The 23,654-nt window shown below is 39.1% G+C and overlaps 1 protein-coding gene across 1 annotated transcript in view; it reads left to right on the top strand.

Annotated features, from left to right (window-relative positions):
* Window positions 1-7,713: 7,713 nt before the first annotated feature.
* The window catches only part of LOC149502721 (proclotting enzyme), a 30,794-nt gene continuing 14,853 nt past the window's right edge, over window positions 7,714-23,654 (top strand). Inside the window, exon 1 of the mRNA XM_089728830.1 lies at window positions 7,714-8,192. Within this exon, the coding sequence (XP_089584956.1) occupies window positions 8,147-8,192 (46 nt within the window). The 5' untranslated portion in view covers window positions 7,714-8,146. The remainder of the gene's footprint in view (window positions 8,193-23,654) is intronic.

Genomic DNA, 23,654 nt, shown 5'->3' with positions numbered 1-23,654 from the left:
CATCAGACGGACGTTTAACTTTTACCCTATCGAGAACGTTAAAAAGCACGCACTAAGCACACTGTTGCTATTGAACTTGGCAGTGGAGTTGAGGTACCCATAGTCTTTATGACAAAAAAAAACTCTATACAAACGCAAGTTGAACATTTTTGTGCAATGTAAACACCGTTTTGATTTACGAAGCGATAAAGACATCGTTTTTCAGTTAATTGAAAAACTTTACAAGGCTGTAGTGTGACCATGGATCAGGGATTTAAAAAAAAAAAAGAAGTCGTCGCCGCGTCGGGGCTTAAAGGATAAGACGCCGGATGAATCAGTACTGCGTTTGGTTTGAGGGTGGGGTAGCCGTTTCACTGTAAACCTGAGAATTTGAACTCAAGTCAGTCAAAAAATACTACTACTACTGCACTGGCTCTATGACCCCGAAGTGAGTCTTGTTCTCCGACAATAAACGTTTCATTCATTCATACATTCATCCATTCATTCATTCATTCATTGATTCGTTCATTCATTCATTTATTCATTCATCCCGACGCTGCGCAACGCCTTGCCGGTCCGGCACTTGGAGCTCACGTAAATTTCCTTCCGCAGCGTCAGACCAGCGGTACTTAAAAATACCGTACATTTTAAATAACTTTTTATGTATTGATTTAATAGTGCCCGGCCACACTGTGCAGTAACATTGCGTCTTTTAGTGGAAACTTTTCCCTGCCTGGTATCCTAAGGTGCTTTTCCAGCTACGTTCGGACGAGTAGGTGAGCTCACGGGCTCAACCTGAGAGGATTTGTTAACACTATGAATTACAAGTTTCCTTTCGAAGGGTAGATTAGTAGTTCTTCTAATACATTTGAAACTTGGAGCGAATTTCTAAAGCTACCGGAGCGGCGACTATCACGCATTGACTCCCTCGGCTCCGCTGTCCAAAGTCTCAATTTAATTTCATTCGAGTACATTTTGTTTTCGAAGAAGTTTGGCGTGTTTTTGGCCGGACAAAACTTGATTCTCTGCAGGCGAGTTTTTGCCGGTGACATAGCCTTTTCCGGTGACACAGCCTTCGACACAATTCTATCTCTCCTCTATCCATAGCGTCGAATAGCTCGCATCCAGTTCCTTCGCCTTTAAACAAGGAACGTGGATCGCTAATCACCCTGACGTTTCTTTGAGTGAGGTTTAAAATGGATCCGTTGTGATAGACCAGACTTTTTATGTCGCTGACATTGCTAATGTATACGAACAACCAGTCACCATCAGGTGGGCGACAGACTCGACCGCCTTCGGATGAAATAAAAAAAGCAAATGGTTTAACAGTCTCGTAAAAGCGTGGAGCTTTTAGTTTATCGCATGGGGCCAAGAACGAGGGCGGCGCCGCATCGCCTCTGTGACAAGTTTGACGGTGAATGCCGCCGGCGTGCCACCCGATGTCTCAAGTTATTAGCGCGAGCGACCTGATGAATGCGAAAACAAATTTATTTCAATTATTAATCGTAAAGTAACCGTAACGTTTTTTACTGGTGGTAGGACCTCTTGTGAGTCCGTGCGGGTAGGTACCACCACCCTGCCTATATCTGCCGTGAAGCAGTAATGCGTTTCGGTTTGAAGGGTGGGGCAGCCGAACCGAACCGCAACCAGTTTTTTTTTATGATTGAAGGATTACTGGTGGCCCGGAGGCCTTTCCAGTTTCACCAGGACAGGTGGGCGAGCAAAGGCTCAGCCAGGAGGGGTGGAATTTGCTAAAAGCTGCCCGAGCGCCTCCGAAGACCTATCAGCTCAAGAGCAGCTGCTTCGCGAATGAATCTACTACCGGATCTTAATCGCGACCCGCTGAGAAGATCCGATGAGAAACTCAGCGGGCTGATGCATGGTTTAGGTTGCACGTCGAACTCTTTGCCGAGTTCGACGAGTACGGTTACCGGGGTCTATAAGTCTGCTCCTAGTGTTAGAGCTGAAGGCGTCTAATGCAAAAGTTATTGGATCTGATGGATCCGTAAGGACGTGTAAGGGCGTCGACGGTGACTGGCTCCTACGTGATCAGGATTCGGGGAGTAGTCAGCGGCGGCAACGATAAAGCGATTATCATGACGCATAGCGCAACCAGTTACATTCAACGCTGTTGCTTTTAAATTGGTCCAAAGTCGTTGACCGTCTGCCCTAGTTCCCGGCCGGGCGCGGAGACTCCTGCCGCGTACCCGGAAGTCTTCCGGCGTTGCTGCCGTCAATAAATCGGTTCCTTCCTCGTATTGAACGTAACTTAGATTGATCTTGCGTTTCGTAATTCCATTAGTACGTTTGTTCAGTTCAATCTTCCTTAATTTACTGATTGTGATGTTTATTTTCGACTTCAAACTTCTAGGTACTTACTGTGTTATATGTATATGTATGTATATTTATTTATTACTAGCTGACCCGGCAGACTTCGTAGTGCCTCAATCGATAAATAAACGACCTAAATTTTTGTATAAAATAAACTTAAAACAAACAAAGGAATCCGTCCGACGGGGAACACATCAAAGGAAAAATAAAATTGTTATTTTTATTTAATTCCGAGCATTTTCATATTTATCTACTTTTTAAGCCTTCTCTGGACTTCCACAAATAATTCAATACCAAAATTAGCCAAATCGGTCCAGCTGTTCTCGAGTTTTAGCGAGACTAACGAACAGCAACTTATTTATATATATATTTATTATATTTATTTATTTGTATTTTATTTATGTAGGTAAATCTTAATGTTTTCATGGGTTCATCTAATAAAACTTTTAACACGAATATGTTGTGCATAAGAATTATTATACTTACGCTTTCTCTTATGATTTTACATATATAACGTAATCTAAACATATCCCTCATAGATAAATCACGAACAATAAATAATAAAGTGCAATAAAAATCCAATAAAAATACTTTCCCGATGCTAATAGCAATCGTATTATTGCTCACAATAAAATTTCAGGCGCTTCGAATAAAACGAGTCCGTGATACGAATATATGTTCTAATATGATATTCAGGAATGCTGAATAAAGCGCTTGAATCGCACAAAAGCTCTCGAGGTGCTTCTGAATACAAATGGCGCTCTCACAAAAGGTGAGGAAGGATGCCTTAAAGAACAGGACGGGAGCTATGAAAGTTTCCGGCTTGGAAAATATTTAATATTTTCTTTAGCGAAACACCTTTGTTGGAGCTCAGGGGATATTGGTATTGTGTGCGTTGAAGCGGATATTTGGGACAAGATCACGTGATTATAATGCTTTAGAAAATCACAATGAGGCGTCCGGTAACTACACAAACCTGGTCACAAACTGCGGAACTGTAACCCGTGTGACTGAAAATAATAGTTTAAAAATACTAACAAAATACGCTTTTATAGAAAATCCAACTAAAAAATTGAAATTAAATTTTAATTAATTTGAATTAAAAATAGTGTAAGAAAAAATGATTTTATTGTAAAAAAGCGTGGGGTGTTTTTCAGGATATTATCAAAATAACCCTTCTGCTCATATCTGTTCATAAAGTATTTATAACTACTGATACCATGCACCCAAATTTCGTTTTTTCTTAAGTTTTGAAGGGGGTCAAAATCATGTTCAAAGATTCCGTTACAAACATACATACGTCTGAAGCTTATAATAAAAGCGTATTAAAAAAAGGCATTCATTGATCAAGCTTCACTGTAATGAATGGTTAAAGTGCGAGGAAGGACAACCAGAGCCATACCCTAGTTTCTTAACCGTTGACAAGCAGACTGGCGGTCGTTTTCTTTTAAATATTAGCAATAATAAGATGGGTGGACGAGCTCACGGCCCACCTGATATTAACTGGTTACCGGAGCCCGTAGACATCTACAACGTAAATGCCGCCACTAACCTCAAAGATATAAGTTGTAAGGTCTCATTTTTAACAGTACAACCCCCGCCCCGCCCTTCAAACCGAAACGCATTACTGCTTTACGGCAGAAATAGGCAGGGTGGTGGTACCTACCCGTGCGGACTCACAAGACGTCCTACCACTAGTAAAATGGACATGAATAGACTATATTCTCGCTAGAGAGCCCACACACATCCCGAGGCAAGCCTTGGAGTGGAACCCTCACGACAAGCGCAATTATTTATTTTGTTATTTATTTATTTGGGAAATCAACAGTACAATACAAACATATAATATAAAAAAAAGCTAAAACAATAACCAAACATGTTTCCGCCATCAAAATCACATATAAGTAGAAAGTGTTAAGGAAAAAAAAAAGAGAAATTTAGTAATTTCAGTTAACTATGGCAACGGAGATAAAGAAAATAAGTCTAGCTCACTGAGTTTCTCGCTGGATCTTCTCAGGGAGTCGCGATTCCGATCCAATGTTAGATTCTGCAAAGCACTGCTCTTGATAGGGCTAGTGTTAGCAAATTCTCTCAGGTTGGGCCCGTAAGCTCACCTACTCATCCGCGCGTAGCTGGAACAACCTCTTAATTTACCAAGGAATAGGTAGGGAAAAAAACAATATGGCTAACTTGGCCCAAAAGCCTTGTAAGCCCGTAGCGAAGCCGTCAACAGATCACAATTAAATTTTGTAATTATTATTCTGCATATTCGATGTCGCAATGTGTTCTGCGTAAGCAGACGCATGATAGTTGAGTAATGGGGTTTTTACATGAGACCTTCGTGTTTGTTTTGTATTTTTTTTTCCTCTTTGCCTTAAAAATATTTCAATTAGTTGTGCATAAAATACCTTTAGACTATATATGGGACGGAACTTAGTTCTTGAATAAAAAACCAAATGAAAAGCAATAGCCGATTCCTGAGACGATGCTTACAGCGCGCCCTGCACAGGTCAACGACCTCACCATACTCGCTGAAGAGTTTGAGATGTACCATACCGTAGCATCAGCCCGCTGTCTTTCTGCTCAGTGAGTGATTCCGATCCGGTGATAGGCGCAATCGTAAAGCGTTCTTGAGCTTTTAGGCCTATTCTGTGGTGTTCGAAGAGCAATTCGGTCAAATTGAGAATAGATGAATATTGTTTGTTATTATTGTTGTATATTGTTGTAATTGTATTAATGTTGTATGTATATGTTGTTATTTATCTAGAGTGTAGTCTTGGCGAAATCTGTATTATATAGAATATATTAATATCTGTAATTATAAGAAGTATAATAGCGTTTGACAATAGAACCATAATAATGTTATAACCTTTAATTTCTATTAACTATCGAATTTCAATTACTGCGGGGACGACTAGTTTGTATCAGAATGCGGGGTCACGGATAAAGTAAGTGTAACCACAAATGTATTTATATATTGAATGAATTAACGCCTACACTAAACTTACACTATCCGTCCAGCTGCGACTCTGGTCTCTCAAATTTATTTTCCGTTTATTATTTATATATTTTTATTACAACAAATAAACACATACATATTCTAATAAGGGGTATACAACGAAAGAATACTTATCGGAAATAAACAGTTTGATAGTAGCTGCTTCGGCAAAATTACTACGCGTCCTTCATAAATAAGGTAAAAGAAATATTTTTTAACTCACTTTTATCAGCTTTTTTTTATTGCTTAGATGTGTGGACGAGCTCACAGCCCACCTGGTGTTAAGTGGTGGTGTTAAGCCCATAGACATCTACGACGTAAATACGCCACCCGCTTTGAGATATAAGTTCTAAGGTCTCAAGTATAGTCACAACGGCTGCCCCACCCTTCAAATCGAAACGCATTACTGCTTCACAGCAGAAATAGGCATGGTTGTGGTATCTACCCGCGCGGACTCACAAGAAGTCCTACCACCAGCAAGTCCGCGCGGACTCACAAGAGGTCCTACCACCAGCTTTTACCGAAATCTTCTGTTAGATATAGGACAAAGGACAAAGATATTTTTCAACGTAGTTTTCATTTATTTCAACTCGTCGGATTAACTTGAAAATTTGCACACGTCTCAATGACTAATGACTACGTTCCTAATTATTTTATCACTTTGGACTAATATTATCCAACACGGTTCACGCGGATAACCAAAATATTATTTTATTACATTCCTGTTAGGTTTTGCTATGGCATATAGTATCTATAACTGTAAATTAAATTTTTATGTAGTCGTCGTGGCCTAACGGATAAGACGTTCGGTGCATTCGTGTTGAGCGATGCACCGATGTTCGAATCTCAGGCGGATATAAATTTTTCTAATGAAATACGTACTCAACAAATATTTACGATTGACTTCCACGGTGAAGGAATAACATCGTGTAATAAAAATGAAACCCGCAAAATTATAATTTGTGTAATTACTGGTGGTAGGACCTCTTGTGAGTCCGCGCGGGTAGGTACCACCGCCCTGCCTATTTCTGCCGTGAAGCAGTAATGCGTTTCGGTTTGAAGGGTGGGGCAGCCTTTGTAACTATACTTGAGACCTGAGAACTTATATCTCAAGGTGGGTGGCGCATTTACGTTGTGGACGTCTATGGGCTCCAGTAACCACTTAACACCAGGTGGGCTGTGAGCTCGACCACCCATATAAGCAATAAAAATAAAAAAAATTAAATGTTTTCTTTTTTCATTGTTTTCAAATGCATGTTGATCGATTTCAGAACCAGTAGAACTTAAATCTTGTTTCATGTTCATAAAGAGATATACACATAGTGTTTACTTCTTGCGAGAATTTTCAATTTAAATCAAACAATATTTAGCGGAGAATCAAAAATCGACCGGCAGTGTTCCAGAACTCGCATTCGTTCCATTGATGGTCTATTGTCATTGTGACGTATATCGTATTTTATGAATGAACTAGCTGACCCGGCAGACTTCGTAGTGCCTCAATCGATAAATAGAAGTCCTCTTTTGTATAAAATAAACTTAAAACAAATAAAAGGTATCCGGAAAATAAAATTGCTATTTGTATTTAATTCCGAGCGTTTTCATATTTATTTACTTTTTAAGCCTTCTCTGGACTTCCACAAATAATTCAAGACCCAAATTAGCCAAATCGGTCCAGCCGTTCTCGAGTATTAACAAGACTAACGAACAGCAATTTATTTTTATATATAAAGATAGCTTTTGCCCTCGACTTCGTCCGCGTGGAATAGTTACTTTGGGATATCGCTAAATTTTACCCGTGCCCACATATACGTAGGAGGTGAAAATATTTTTGAATAATAGAATGTTAAGGAGCTATTTAAGGTACTATCGCCCTTTTTAACCGACTTCAAAAGAGGAGGTTATCAATTCGTACACATTTTTTATCCATGTATGTTCACCGAAGTCGTCGAAGTCGTCGTGGCCTAAAAGATAAGACGTCCGGTGCATTCGAATGTAGCGATTCACCGGTGTTCGAATCCCGCAGGCGGGTAATTTTTCTAATGAAATACGTACTTAACAAATGTTCACGATTGACTTCCACGGTGAGGGAACAACGTCGTGTAATATATAATCAAACCTGCAAATTAGAATTTTCGTAATTACTAGTGGCAGGACGACTTGAGTCCGCACGGGTAGGTACCACCGCCCTGTTTATTTTATGCCGTGAAGCAGTAATGCGTTTCGGTTTGAAGGGCGGGGCAGCCGTTGTACTGTCAAAAGTGAGACCTTACAACTCATGTCTCAAGGTGGGTGGCGACATTTACGTTGTAGATATCTATGGGCTCCGGTATCCACTTAACACCAGATGGGCTGTGAGCTCGTCTACCTATTTAAGCAAAAAAAAATTTTACCAAACAGACCGCCATTGGATGATTTGATAGCGTACACAGCGAGATCGTTAATACAAAAATTTTCGTTTCGCCTTCATCCACGGTACTGCATTCAACGTTGACGGCAAACGAATGACGGGCCTTTAAATTACGCAACTAATATTATGTCAGTACAATATTAAGATCAACATCCGCGACAATGGCCTGACTCCCCACTGTGTGTGTCTAAAGAAAGTAAAAGCGTGCGGTTCTCGCGACCACCTTCAATCCATTGGCGGCGTCGCGTCCGGCTGTTCCCGCCGAAAAATTTCAAATTTCGAGTTCCCGAAGTTGTTGGTTCTTTTTTTTTTGTTGTTTTTTTTTTAATCGTGTCGATCGTGCGTTGAACTCTGGAGTGCATTCAGCCTCGGGAGGCCGTTGTTGTCGCTCCGTTCGCAGTGAAAGTGCGTGACGTAAATTGTTCAATGTGATGGCGCTCGTACGTCTTATCGGGAAACGATGTCTCACTGTTCTAGGTAAGTTTTTTTTTTTTATTAACAAAAAAAACATAAATAATATTAAGGTTAAAGTATTGAACATTTTTGTACGAGCCTCATAATTGTCTATTAGTAAACTATCAAAATAAAAACGTGAATAGAAAAGTAAGTACCATTTGCCCATTATGCATTAAGAATGTAAAATATAGATGAAACAAATTGAATACCCTTTTAAACCCGAACATTTATTAACAAATAGCTATTACAGTTGTCTCTCCAGTATCTGTTATGAAGTTTAAGGATGCGGTTTAGGTGATTTTAGCGTACTTGCTTCTTTTTTTTCCCTACCTAAATTTGTAACCTAAAGGGTTATGCCAGCTTAAACAAACGAGTAGGTGAGCTCACGGGGCTCTAACCTAACGACGTTACTAACACTAGCCCTAGCAAGAGCAGTGCTTCGCAAAATCTACCACCGGATCGGGAACGCGACGCACTGAGATAATCCGGTGAAAAACTTTGCGGGCTGTTTCTGTGGGTCAATTTACTCGCTGAGCCCTTCGTCGCAAGCGACGGGTTCGACGAGAACGATGACCGGTGCTTGGGGTACCTAAAAGCAACCGTTAGTGAATCGGGAGGATCCGTAATGACGTGTTTACTTGCTTCTACCGACAAGTGTTTCACTTTTCACATCCGAAGCTTAAACAGGAGTGTCTTTGTGTAGCACAGCCCTATTTAATCCTGCCGCTAAGCATGCGCTGCTGTCGACTGGTAGGCAGTTCTATCAATACATTTGAGACTACTGAAATTAGATAAAGATTCTTAGTCGCATTGTTTGATCCTCTACTAATAGATTAAGGGGTGCAATATATTACACGTCCCTTTAAAAGGAATTTTCAACAAGCCTGTTTAGTCCACCGAATCCCACTTAACCCACCCTCTTCTTTAAGCGCAGCATCCTTACCGGAGGTTCAGCCCTAGCCCAAAAAGGTTCGATAAGCTTCAACATATTCTAATTACACAGAAGGTCTTGAGCCAGGTCACTCAAGTTTTCTGACCATCGACACGAGTACGTGAAGAAGAGCAGTATCATTCACTAAGACAGCTTAAAAATATGTAACATTTCACGTTTTCAACGCCAGCTATGAACATATAAAATCTTCCTTAAAGCACGCGTCAGCTTAGAACCTTCGATCTCTGTGAAAGAGGGACGTGAAACACCGCCGGGCCGTCAGCGTCTTTTAAACAAACTCTTAATAACGACATTAGCCGCTATTAATTTGTGCATGTTTCGTTTAGCAGTTTTAGCACGTGCAGGTAATTAGACACGGGTTAAATTATTAATGTGTTTCTCTTGATTAAAGCTGTAATATAAGGATTACGTGTGATATAAGTGGATGTACGCGAAAGTTGAAGCCGCTATGTGGAAATCGCGAATATTTCTATCCTGTGTCTGCCAGGATCCTCGAGAAATTACTCTGGCTTCTGGTTTTGATTGATAGGCGAGCTAAGGGGCTTCAGCCTAAAATAACTTGGTAATATCCGCCCTAGTAAGAGCAGAGCTTCGCTGAATCTACCATCGGCTGGGAATCGGGACCCACTGAGAAGATCTGGCGAGAAACTCAGTTGGCTAGGTCTGTGGATCATGTTGCACGCCGAACTCTTAATCGCAGTCGCAGAGTTCGATGAGAACGTCGACCAGTGATTGGAATGTCTAAAAACATCGAAACGGGATCTAGAGGATCTTAAAGGACAGGTCTAGGGGGATACCATTGTGCTTAGTGCGAGTTTTATTAGCGTTCTCTATAGCGTAAAAGTTAACTCAAAGTTTTATGCAGTTAGAACAGCGCCCCTAGCGGCAAACGTATGCAACTCCAATTTAAGTTAACTTTTACGCTATCGAGAACGTTAAAAAACTCGCACTAAGGACACTGATGCTCTTTCTCCGTGATCAGGGTCGAGGATGTAGCTTAAGACGGCCGCGGTAAAGACGCACGTGCTCATTGTAGTCAATCTTTAGAGACAACGAGTGCACAGAAATGTGTGAAATCAACTTAGACGAATATGAATTCGCATTGTTAGACCTCAAAGTACTTTAAAAGGTGACATAAAACTTTTACAAAAAAAAAAAAAACTGACGTCCACAAATCAACAAAATAACAAAAGATTCGTGCTTCAAATAAATAAAATGAGAATATTAACAATACAGTCGTCGAAATCAATTAAATATAAGCGATCGGATTTTGATAAATGAGACCGCATGAAAAGTAAAACAAACAAAAAATGTATTAGAACCAATTCGCCTAGAAAAAAGTTCAATACAAACACATAAAAGAATATAAGTTGGATGCATCATAGTATATATAAAAAGTTATTAATACTTAAATAAAATATTTTAAAACCCAAATCCGATACCTATCGCGATACCGTTTTTAAAACATTATAACTTCGCTTTGTTATTAATATTAAATCAATAGCTCTATTTTCTGAAAATATTTCAACTCAAAACAGGAATTGACATTTCGTTATTACACTGCACACCCACCAGAGCGAAACCGATGCATATTACTTCCACTTCGTTCATCCACAGTGCGTTTCCAGAGATCTTTCCTGTCACGTACCATCGGACTATTGCATGAGCTCCTCTCTACAATGTTTCCCGAGCGCTATAACATGTGTCTTCATACGCTTCTTTAAAATTACCCACAGTCGCGGGCAGCGGCCTGGCTAGCTCCTTAGAATTAATTCCGAATCCTGTCATCGCCCTAGACACGTCCTTAAGGATCTATCAGATCAAATAACTCTTGCATTAGACGCCTTCAGCTCTAACACTAGGAGCAGGCTTAGGGACCCCGGTAACCGTACTCGTCGAACTCGGCACAGAGTTCGAGGTGCTACCTAACCCATACATCAGCCCGCTGAGTTTCTCGCCGGATCTTCTCAGCGGGTCGCGTTTCCGATCCGGTAGTAGATTCAATCGCGAAGCAGCTGCTCTAGAGTTGTTAGGTCTCCTTTAGAGGCGCTCGGGCAGCTGTTAGCAAATTCCACCCCTCCTGGCTGAGCCTTTGCTCGCCCACCTGTCCTGGTGAAACTAGAAAGGCCTCCGGGCCACTAGTAATCATTCAATCATAAAAAAAATACTATTGTCGATGAACGACTGTAACCATTGATCATCAAGCAAGCTGTATTCTCGCTACGCCTTAAATAAGCAAATGAGACAAAGAACAGATGTCTGTTCTCACTCAACTTGAATAGCCGACATTAAATTGTAAATAAAACAATCAGATAAAAGGCGATCGATGAATGTAACGCGATTTCATTCATTTTCTATAGTTTTTTTTTTGGTTTTTTTTTTTGGCGCGAACGAAAACATTCTTGTGTACTTTCACTTATTTCCGTGTTCGTCGCCAAAAAACGATGACTAAAACTGAAGTGATGCTAAAACAACTTTGGCATTTTACGAAAAAGACATTTTAAATGTTGCACCTATAAATCTTCCATCCACTACAACAGTATTAAAATACGTTTTCAGATCAGAAACTAAAAAACACACTTAAGTAGTACTTAGGTTTAATAGCATTTACGTTGTAAGTGTCTATGGGCCCCGGTAACCACTTAACACCAGTTGGGCCGTGAGATCGTCCACTACGTCAAAGTAATAAATAAATAAAAATTACAATGAATTTCATCTGTTTTCATCCTATAGATACTGGTCGAGATATTAAATCGAAGATATGGAATTAGGATTATCATCATCGTTCCATGATGTCGTGCAAAGTTTAAAGTCAATAAGACGTATTGAAATCGGTGGAAATGACGTTCAAAGATTCCCTGACATACAAATAAGATCTCAGTATAGTTACAACCATAGATTATACACTTAATATATCGGCTGGCCCAGCCTTCAAACCGAAACACATTACTACTTCACGGCAGAAAAAAGCAGGGTGGTGGTACCTACCCGTGCGGACTCACAAGAGGTCCTACCACTAGTAATTACGCAAATCATAATTTTGTTTCATTTTTATTACACGATGTTATTACTTCACCGTGGAAGTCAATCGTGAACATTTGTTTACGATTGACGTATTGATTGAGTATGTACCTAGTCAGGTCATAAGTATTGTCACACAGTAAAAACTTTTCTTTTAGAATGCTGGCCACAAAAAAGTTTATTGAATTCGAATTTCGCATTGTTCATGAAAATAAAAATGTATAACTTTTAGAATTTTACTCATTTTTAAATATGGAGTGGATGCTTAAAGAAGACCGTGTTGCAGTTATTTCGTTGCATCGTTGCGGTTACGCGCCAATTCAAATTTTTAACATACTGAAAATTTTGAATATAAACAAAAGATTCGTTTATCATACCATCAAACGATACAATGAAGACTCTAGTGTAGATGACAGGTCAAGAAGTGGTCGCCCTCGGTCTGTTAGGACTCCAGCAGTGTTAAAAGCTGTGAAGGCGCGAATTCAAAGAAATCCCAAACGTAAGCAGAAACTGTTGGCACTTCAGATGGGGTTAAGCAGAACCACGGTGAAAAGGGTGTTAAATGAAGACTTAGGGCTTCGGGCATATCGAAGAAAAACAGGACATCGTTTGAATGCTCGTCTAATAGACCTGAGACTGAAGAGATGCCGCGCTTTGTTGAAGCGGTACGCGGGAAAAAAAATCGGGAAATTCTTTTTTCGGATGAAAAAATTTTTACCGTAGAAGAGAGCTACAACAAACAAAATGATAAGGTATACACAGTAGTGAAGAAGCGAGCAACCGTATTCCGCGTGTCCAACGAGGTCATTTTCCATCCTCGCTCATGGTATGGTTGGGAGTTTCTTATTGGGGCTTAACAGAGGTACATTTTTGTGAGAAAGGTGTAAAAACGAATGCAGTTGTGTATCAAAATACAGTCCTGACGAACCTTGTGGAACCTGTTTCTCATACCATGTTCAATAACAGGCACTGGGTATTCCAACAAGTTTCGGCGCTAGCTCATAGAGCGAAGAGCACACAAGACTGGCTGGCGGCGCGTGAAATCGACTTCATCCGGCACGAAGACTGGCCTTCCTCCAGTCCAGATTTGAATCCGTTAGATTACAAGATATGGCAACACTTGGAGGAAAAGGCGTGCTCAAAGCCTCATCCCAATTTGGAGTCACTCAAGATATCCTTGATTAAGGCAGCCGCCGATATTGACATGGACCTCGTTCGTGCTGCGATAGACGACTGGCCGCGCAGATTGAAGGCCTGTATTCAAAATCACGGAGGTCATTTTGAATAAACTTTAGTGTCATAAGAATCTATGTTTTGTTAAGTTCATTTTGGTATATGAATGGTTACGTAATGAATAAACTTGTTATTTTACATTAAACATGTGACAGAATTTATGACCTGACTAGGTATTTCATTAGAAAAATTGGTAAGTACTCCGCCTGAGAATCGAACACCGGAACATCGCTCAACACGAATGCACCGGACGCCTTATCCTTTAGACCACGACGACTTTTTTCCCTCTTTATATTTACTACTGGCGTTATGATCCAAGGAGAGATGACGTCAGGTCGTAAAACCCATGCCAAACCCTTATATGGCCATGATAAGAGGCGCATAAGATGCTGCGCCCATAGTGTGGGATAACGGCAAGATTATGAGTGTGAATATCGCTGTCCATCCTTTCAAATTGACATCGCTGGGAGGAACCATAGATTAGGGGAATTGGGTTTTTTTTAAGGGTTTTTATGACCTAGTAACTAAGAAGACCTTTAGGTCAAAATGACCCCAGCTAAATGAATAGATTAACACTACGGACAGAATGTTCATAGATTAGCATCATTAGTACATTACAACGAAGGAATACACAGTGTAAAACGACTTAAGGTATGGCCGTAGCTTCTATCTCAGATTGACAGTCCTGCTCTTCACAGTGTAGGTGGAATCTATCAAACATCTTCTCTATATCTTCGTTCCCTTAAATCAAGCACAGGGTTTTGATCCAGTCAGGCTGCTATTATGATTGTGCCACATTATATAAAACAAAACGAAATCAAACAACATTAGTGATGAACCCACATTCCGCATCGAAACATAACAATAAATACGCAAATAAAAACGAATATCGATCATTCATTTCGTGTTGTATCGAATACGATAACCCCGAATCGATATAATCGTTACGTGACGTGTTTTGTAATCGTTAATAGCACGCAACTATCGTAGCGTGGAATATTATATGCAACTTTGATTGGCCTTGGATGATTTCACATCGGTAATCGGCCGTGGCAATCGAATTGCTTTTATCGATTTTATAAATATTAAAATGATTATTATCTGTAAAACTTGTGAATGTCTGCTATAATTCACTACAGTTATAGATAAATTTGAGTACTTTTTGGCGGGAACGCGAGGTGTGAAGTTGTGTGGTTTGTTTTATTTTGTCTAATTAGTGTTTCTTCAGATTTAAATGTGTAATAACGGTGGTTTATTAAGTGTTTAGTATCTGGGAAAGTTTTTTTTATTTTATTTTTTTATTGCCTTTGTAGGCAGACGGGCATACGGCCCACCTGATGGTGAGTGGTTACCGTCGCCCATGGACTTCAGTAATGCCAGGAGCAGAGCCAAGCCGCTGCCTACTGCTTAATACTCTCCACAAGCCTCGTTTGAAGAAGGACATGTCATAGCGTTCGTGAAACACCGTGGAGGGGAGCTCATTCCATAGCCGGATGGTACGTGGCAAAAAAGACCTCTGGAAACGCACTGTGGATGACCGCAGTGGCTCCAGGTAGTACGGATGAACTCTACTCCGGTGGCGGGCGGTGCGATGGTAAAAACGAGACGTTGGTATCATCTCGAACAATTCCTCAGAGCACTCCCCATGGAACATGCGGTACAAAATACAGAGGGACCCGAAGTCCCTCCGCAGACCCAGAGGCTCCAAGCGAAAGTGCACAAATGTGGGAAAATGAAACAAAGCCGCTGAACGTAACTTCTCGAGATCCTTCCAAAAAGTCCACTGAAAAAGTCTCAGCAGTAAATGACCATCATTTTACTGAGATTATACTTCATCCCATATCTCATTCTCTCATTTCATTTCATTTTATTTCATTTCATTTCATGCCATGTTTCATAATAATCAACTTCATTTCATTTCATAATATCATTTTTCATGTAAAAAAGTTATCATTAAAATTAAAATAAGACGTGACCTAAGTTACCAGGTCCTAAAATCCCTTAAAATAGATAAATTTATGATATTGATTATTATACATGTGTTCAGTGACGGATTTAGGCTTGATGCCGCCCTAGGCCCTATTTATCGCGTTGCCCTTAATATTAGAAAACATTTTATTAATTTTGATCCAATATTTTTATTTGAAACTAGCTGACCCAGCAGACTTCGTAGTGCCTCAATCGATAAATAAAGGACCTAAGCTTTTGTATAAAATAAACTTAAAACAAACAAAAGGAATCCGTCCGACGACACATCAAAGGGAAAACAAATTGTTATTTTTATTTAACTCCGCTCACCTTCATATTTATCTACCTTTTAAACCTTCTCTGGAATTCCACGAATAGTTCAAGACCAAAATTAGCCAAATCGGTCCAGCCGTTCTCGAGTTTTAGCGACACTAACGAACAGCAATTCATTTTTATATATAGGTATATAGATTTAAAATAACTTAATTTTTTTTTTAATTAATCTGCACTCATTTTAAAAGGACGCTCTCTTTACTTTTTGGTTTGTCTGAAATTTTGGCATCTTAAAAATTACATTTCAAAACTTCAATTAAGCTTACTCCATTCAAATAGCTAAAGAGATTTTATTGCTATGATATATTTTTCCAAATATTAAACTTTAAAAAGCTCTCTTGTAAGTACATATATATACTCTGTATCCAATAAAAAGAAAAGGTTAGTTAAGAAAATTAGCGAACATCCCTATTCTATTTGCAGATGTCTAAAAGCTTTCGGGGTAATTCGATTTCCGCGCTGTGACTCCTGACTCAGTAATTAAATAGCTATCGGAGCGCGTTTGCAACATCCCTACTTCGCGTAGATATGTATTTACGTATCCATTCGGTGGCTGTAACACAGTTTCCATTTTACGCGCCAAATATTAGATCGAAAAGCACTGGAACGTATTTGAGTTTTATTTAAAAACTAGCTTTTGCCCGCGACTTCGTCCGCGTGGAATAGTTACTTTGGCATAACGCTAAAATTTACCTGCCTCTTAATTTACGTAGAAAGTGAAAATATTTTTGAATAATAGAATGTTAAGGAGCCATTTAATGTACCAAAATCACGCTTTTTAACCGACTTCAAAAGAGGAAGTTATCAATTCGAGCATATTTTTTTATTTATCTATGTCCACCGATTTCTCGAGAATACTTGAACCGATTCTGATAATTATTTTTTCTTTTTTTTTATTCGAAAGGGCAGGCTTCCCGAATGGTTCTGTAATCATCCTCCATTTGAAATCCATTTGCGATACCTTTAGAATTAAAGTGGCTTCATCCAAAATTCTTGTACTTCGGTAAACGCCAAAAATGCAATTGAACAATTGTAATTTTTTAGCTTTTCGATTTTAATACTTTAATTTCACAGAGTCAGAAAGTGTACGTTGGTTCTTTTGCGGATTAAAAGAGTCTATTTAATTTTATAAATTTGTTGAATTCATGTTTATAAGGTGCTCAAAATATAAAACTCATTTTCTTAAAATTTTTAATTAATCCACTTCAATTCTAAAGGTGCGTGTCAGTTCTAAAGGTGTATTTTTTTATTGCTTAGATTTAGATGGGTGGACGAGCTCACAGCCCACCTGTTGATAAGTGATTACTGGAGCCCATAGACATCCACAACGTAAATGCGCCACCCATCTTGAGATATAAGTTCTAAGGTCTCAAGTATAGTTACAACGGCTGCCCCACCCTTCAAACATTACTGCTTCACGGCAGAAATAGGCAGGGTGGTGGTACCCACCCGCGCGGACTCACAAGAGTTCCTACCACCAGTAAAAAATCCATTTAAACGTATATAATTATCTGAATTGAGGCAGTCAGCTCAAAAGCGGCCTAAGTTTATCATAGTTAATATGGAGATAATGAGGTAGGAATTTACTTTTACACTGCTTCATAGGCAAAAATATTTACAAAGCCATCTGTTATCTATGGGCGAGACTATGGATAGGCCGGTTTTACATCACAAGCTATTATGTTTTAAATCAATTGCAATATGTAAGCACAAATATGAAAAATTGTGGGTTAGGCCACTTTTGCGCTGACGGCTTCAATTAGTCGGGTTCTTGTACTGTCTGTTTGAACTTCAATTATATCGACTGTGTTCACGTCACTCCTTTACTGTGCACGCGGTCAGACTGTGGAATTCGTTGCCGGCTGACATCCAAGTTTGCAAGTCTGTTTCTGTTTTTAAATACAAGGTCAAACAATTCTATCTCTCATCAACCGAATGATCATTGTTCTATACTCTTCGTATATACTGTGTTACTTATAATATTTTGTACTCAAGTTCAACAATATTTGCTATGTGTATGTGCATTACTATAATTCTCATGTTGTATTTGTTATTTTAGTTATGTGTTATTTGTTCTACACACACTCATCACTTTTAATTATTATTCTCATAATCCTCGCAGGTCTGCTGGAAGAGATTTCTTAAAGAAATAAGCAGCGCCTTTGTACATAATTTTCCTATTACTCTGTACTATGTCATATTTTCGGTGTGTACATAAATAAATAAATAAATAAAAATAAAAATTATATGTGGTGTCGTGGGACACCAGGTAGGAACGAAGTTCCTTCGGCTAATGTAGAATCGACACAAATTGCAAAAAAAAAAATCGTGCTCAATTTTATGTAGGTTTTCTTGATTTTTCTCTTAAATTTTGCTGATTAGTTTTTATTTAAGTATAGGAAAGTATTTAGGAAATTCAGTATTTTAGGAAATAATAAATTACGTAAAATAGAAAGAGAATGGATGAGAGAACGAAAAGAAAGAGGGAGAAAGAGAAAGGTATTATATACTACTCGCTTGTGCTCGCTTGTGTATGCGACTGTCGCGCCTGCGCACGTCTCATTTAACGGTTTTATTCCACGCACTTTTTTCCACGGATTTTTTCCACGGATTTTTTCTTACGGTTTTACTATCACATTTTTTTCAGTTCGGTCGCGCAGCAAAATCCCTATCCCCTCCAAGCCTGCCGTAAGGAACTTCGTTCCAAAAATGTTTCTTCTTACGTCGTTTTGTTTTGAAACCGCGAATACGGCCCTGTCTCTGTAGAGCACGTACGTAACGATGTTAGAACACACCGATGCTACAGTATAATGTGTCGCTTCATGCGGAGACTAGGCTACGCCCTAACCGCGGCACGTGTACGCGAAATGACAACGTATATATATCGAAAGCGAATCAAATTGTAGGCTGTTCAGTGCGAGCTTTTTAACTCCTCGATCGCGTAAAAGTTCGTATAAAACATAAGTTCGCGTAAAACTTCTATTCGTTTGCCGCTAGGGGCGCTGTTCCAACTGCATACAAATTTGAGTTAACTTTTACGCTATCGAGAACGTTAAGAAACTCGCGCTAAGCACACAGGGCATTCAGTTGATACGAGATTTCGTCTCGAATTGCGTGGTCTCTAAGGCTATTTAAATTATACATTATTGTCCTTGTGAATTGGATTTCACAAATTGCGGGTTGATTTTTTTTTCTGGACGAGCTCACAGCTCACCTGGTGTTAAGTGGTTACTGGAGCCCAACACAGGACGACCTAGTAGCAGTAAAGCATCTCAATTTTCACACTCACACATCCTAATGATGAATCATTACACTACAACTAATATCCTCCCGCAATAACGGATTGATAAAAATGAAATCGACAAAACCATTTACAAAATTTTACAATCTGTAAGCTCTTGTAAAATTGATCACGCTAAGCACTGAAATAAAACAGTGCTTTATTCTAGACTAGCTGACCCGGCAGACTTCGTAGTGCCTCAATCGATACATAAAAGACCTAAACTTTTGTGAAAAATAAACTTAAAACAAACAAAAGGAACCGTCCGACGGGGGACATATCAAAGGAAAAAAAAAATTATTATTTTTATTTAATTCTGAGCATTTTCATATTTATCTACCTTTTAAACCTTCTCTGGACTTCCACAAATAATTCAAGACCAAAATTAGCAAAATCGGTCCAGCCGTTCTCGAGTTTTATCGAGACTAACGAACAGCAATTCATTTTTATATATATAGATATTACAACGACCTTAAACTTACAATTCTCAGGGCAAACGCAGCGTACTCGTAATCACAAAGCAATGAAAGTAAAATGCTTACAAAACTATGTGACAATTTCGTGCGCGACTTTCCAACGCTTTCGCTCCGACAATTGATATGAATCTTCCAAATGAATCTAAGGCTTGCTTGTATACTCGATTTTATTAACAACTAGCTGACCCGGCATACTTCGTAGTGCCTCAATCGATAAATAAAATACGTAAACTTTTGTATAAAATAAACTTAAAACAAACAAAAAGAATCCGTCCTACGGGGGACACATCAAAGGAAATACAAAATTTGTTATTTTTATTTAATTCCGAGTATTTTCATATTTATCTACCTTTTAAACCTTCTCTGGACTTCCACAAATAATTCATGACCAAAATTAGCCAAATCGGTTCAGCCGTTCTCGAATTTTAGCGAGACTAACGAACAGCAATTCATTTTTATATATATAGAGACAATTGAATTATGATGCTTATTACGCCACTATGCTTTTACATACTTTCATATGCTACAATACTACAATTCTGTTGTTCACTATCGTTATACTAGTTAATTGAGCCCATTGAGTTTCTCGCCGGATCTTCTCAGTGGGTCGCGATTCTGATCCGGTGGTAGATTCCGCGAAGCACTGCTAGCTAGTGTTAGCAAATCCTCTCAGGCTATCCTGTAAGTTCACTTACCGGTCTTCGCGTAACTGGAATAGTCTCTTAGGCTACCAGTGAATAGGTCGGGGTTAAAATCAAGAATTCTAAGGAGATTATGCATAATTAAATGGATGAAGTATAGATGTAAACCAGTAGGACCGAGAGCTGTGCAGTTTTTTTTTATTGCTTAGATAGGTGGATGTTCACACAGCCCACCTGGTGTTAAGTGGTTACTGGAGCCCATAGACATGTACAACATAAACGCGCCACCCAACTTGAGATATAAGTTCTAAGGTCCCAGTATAGTTACAACGGCTGTCCCGCCCTTCAAATCGAAACGCATTACTGCTTCACGGCAGAAATAGGCAGGGTGGTGGTAACTACCAGTGCGGATTCACAAGAGGTCCTACCAACATTAAAGATGACAGCAGATGGCTCTCTCAAACATCTGATACCATCACAAAGTGTATTTAGAACACACATACTTTCACACGCAACATCCGTCGCTAATGTCAGGGTCTCTTTGCGGACGTGGCGTGCTTATTACAACACGATAAATGTGACCAGTTTTTATGTAACCGAATGACTAAATAAAATGTTTTGTAATTTCGCGAATCCTGCACCCGTATTTAGAGATGCTACCTCGGCCGGATACCACCAACCAGATTCAAGGAAGTCGGGATTTCGTAAACCGATGTAAAACTCTTTGTATGACTCGGTATTTTCTTCTCAGTCAAGGTAAGGAACCAACTGTCATACTCAAAGTAATTCTGAGCGTACCTTAAGGGATACTCGAGGAAATTTTACGTTACTTTTTTGTCCAGTTTTGTTTGTTTTGCTAACAGACTAGTTTTTTGTCCATGTTTATGAAATGTTGTTGACAATTCTATAACTTCTATAACCCTGCCCTGGTAAAGCTGGAAAGGCCTCCAACCCACCAGCAATCTCTCAAACATAAAAAAGGTCTATAACTATTTCCAATTTTTACATTTATTTTTATATAAAGGTTTATTCGATTTCGGGTAATTGGTAAGTTGACAAATTAGTTATAGCTAAGCTTATACATACATATTTTAGTTACCGATTTCGAGAATTTGTCAAGGAAATCATTAGCGTAACCTCGTTTGACTTGAGGCGAGGAGTTTTCGGGGTGACATCCTAATAAAGTAAAACTACTACTCAGATGTTTCTAAATTTGGCACTTGAAAAAATAAGACAGCATAACGAGCACCAGCTTTCGAATTAAAAAAAATATCGGTTGGTGTAGAAAAAAGTTCTGAGAACAAATAAAAAATACAAACGAATTTATAACCTCCTTCTTTTTGAAGCTTATTAAAAATACAATCACAATGGATTTTAAGGCGGTTTCGATAACAGTGTTCTTTGTGTGAGTTTTTTAACGTTCTCGATAGCGTAAAAGTTAACTTAAATTTATATGGAGTTGGAACGTTTGTCTACGTTTGCTGCTAGGGGCAAACGTGGGAGCGCTGTTTCAACTGCATAGAAATTTGAGTTAACTTTTACATTATAGAGAACATTAAAAAACTCGCACTTATCACGCAGTTTTTTTTTTATTGCTTAAATGGGTGGATGAGCTCACAGCCCACCTGGTGTTAAGTGGTTACTGGAGCTCATAGACATTTAAAATGCCCCACCCACTTTGAGATATAAGTTCTAAGGTCTCAGTATAGTTACAAAGTCTGTCCCGCCCTTCAAACCGAAACGCATTGCTTCACGGCAGAAATAGACAGGGCGGTGGTACATACCTGTGCGGGCTCACAAGAGGTCCTACCACCAGTCGAACCATTGGGCCGTGATCACACCTACTTATATACAACATTGATTACAAGAATAAAACTCGGAATAATAGTGGAGCCGGGGCTAAGCGCCAGTTAAGAGCACATCCGTAAACAACAAAACTCAGAACAAAAACGGAACGTGGTAAGACACGCCCTCGTTCGAGCATCGCTAAATGCAAATCTGCATGAATGGCGACCGCATTTGGACCAAAACCACCAGCCGAGTGAAAGTGCTATGATGTCATCGGTTATATAACTCGCGGAGTAGAGGCGCGAATAATGAGGTGTCAAAACATTTGATTTGTCCCGTTCTTTTGAACTATTCATGAAAATTTTGACCGGTCATCGTTCTCGTCGAACCCGTCGCTTCCGACGAAGGGCTCGACGAGTGAATTAACCCTCAGACACAGCCCACTGAGTTTCTCGCCGGATCTTCTCAGTGGGTCGCGTTTCCGATCCGGTGGTAGATTCTGCGAAGCACGGCTCTTGCTAGGGTTCGTGTTAGCAACGTCATCAGGTTTGAGCCCCGTGAGCTCACCAAGGCTATCAGCTTAGGAATTTTGGATGACGCCAAAATTATGCAAAATTATTACAATATAGGTTAGGAAAATCGACAAAACCGCTTTAGAGAATGAAAAAGTAAATGTTAAAATTAAAGGTGTATTTAATTTGCATTGCTTGGGATTAGAATTTTAATTTGTGATTTTCAGAGAATTAAGAAATAGTTAGGTAGAAACTGATAATTACACATGACTTTGATGGCTCCCGTTTCTACTTCTTTTTCTTTTTTTAAGTATGGCAATAGCCGACTTAACCTAATAGTGCTAATAGGTGTATGGCTCTAATAAAGAATAATAATAATAATAAAAAAGTATGGCAATTGGATTATTGCGACGCCATTGCTGCGAGTGTTGTGTTCTTTCAGTGTGTCAGTTATTAACTACATACAAATATGTATTCTGCTATACAAAAAAATGATTTGAAGTGGAATGAAGGAAGTAGATTATTTTGAGACTTTAATAAATTGGGATGAAATTAAATGAAGCGAGATAATATGGGACGGAATATGCTCTCAATAAAACAGTGGTTATTTACTGAGACTTTTCAGTGCACTTTTTGAAAGAGCCAGAGAAGCTACGCCGTGCAGCTTTGTTTCTCACATTTATGCACTTTCACAGATAATGAACAGCTAAAAAACAAGAAAGTTTTAAATTGTTTTCATTGCGATCTTTGCAGGGCCGGATTTAGAGGTCTTGAGGCCACGGGGCAACAGAGGAGCTGAGGCCCCCTGGCCCCAAATTCTTTTCCAAATAAAATTTACAATTTTTTTCAGTTAAGTTTTCCAATAAATAATTTTTCGTGAAACCACGTGGATTCTTTTAGTATTTAACATACATACATAAATTTAATCGGAGACAAGAATTATCTAAAATAAATTTCGGAGGAAGGAAAAGTTGTTTACTAGTGTTTACTTGTCGGAATTTGAAAGATTTTTATTTCAAAGTCTCTATTGTGGGGGCCGTCCGTTTGTGGAGGCCCCGAGGTTTTTGCCCCAGTTGCCCTCCCCTAAATTCGGCCCTAGATCTTTGCTTGGACGAAAATTTGAAACAGGTGTTGTGATTTAAAAAAACAAAGCTTACCCAATAAAAATATACTTTTGAAATATAATGCTGGTCTGTATAGACTTAGTTCCCTTTGTCTATTTACTCGATTGTAGAATAAAATAATCAGCTAACTAACTACATGTGGGAGCCGATTGACG

Source organism: Bombyx mandarina, chromosome 07 (assembly GCF_030267445.1).
Source record: "Bombyx mandarina strain Sakado chromosome 07, ASM3026744v2".
NCBI classification, from domain to species: Eukaryota; Metazoa; Arthropoda; class Insecta; order Lepidoptera; family Bombycidae; genus Bombyx; species Bombyx mandarina.
The sequence above is the reverse complement of the archived record's forward strand: the minus strand, read 5'-3'. Positions and strand labels throughout refer to the sequence as shown.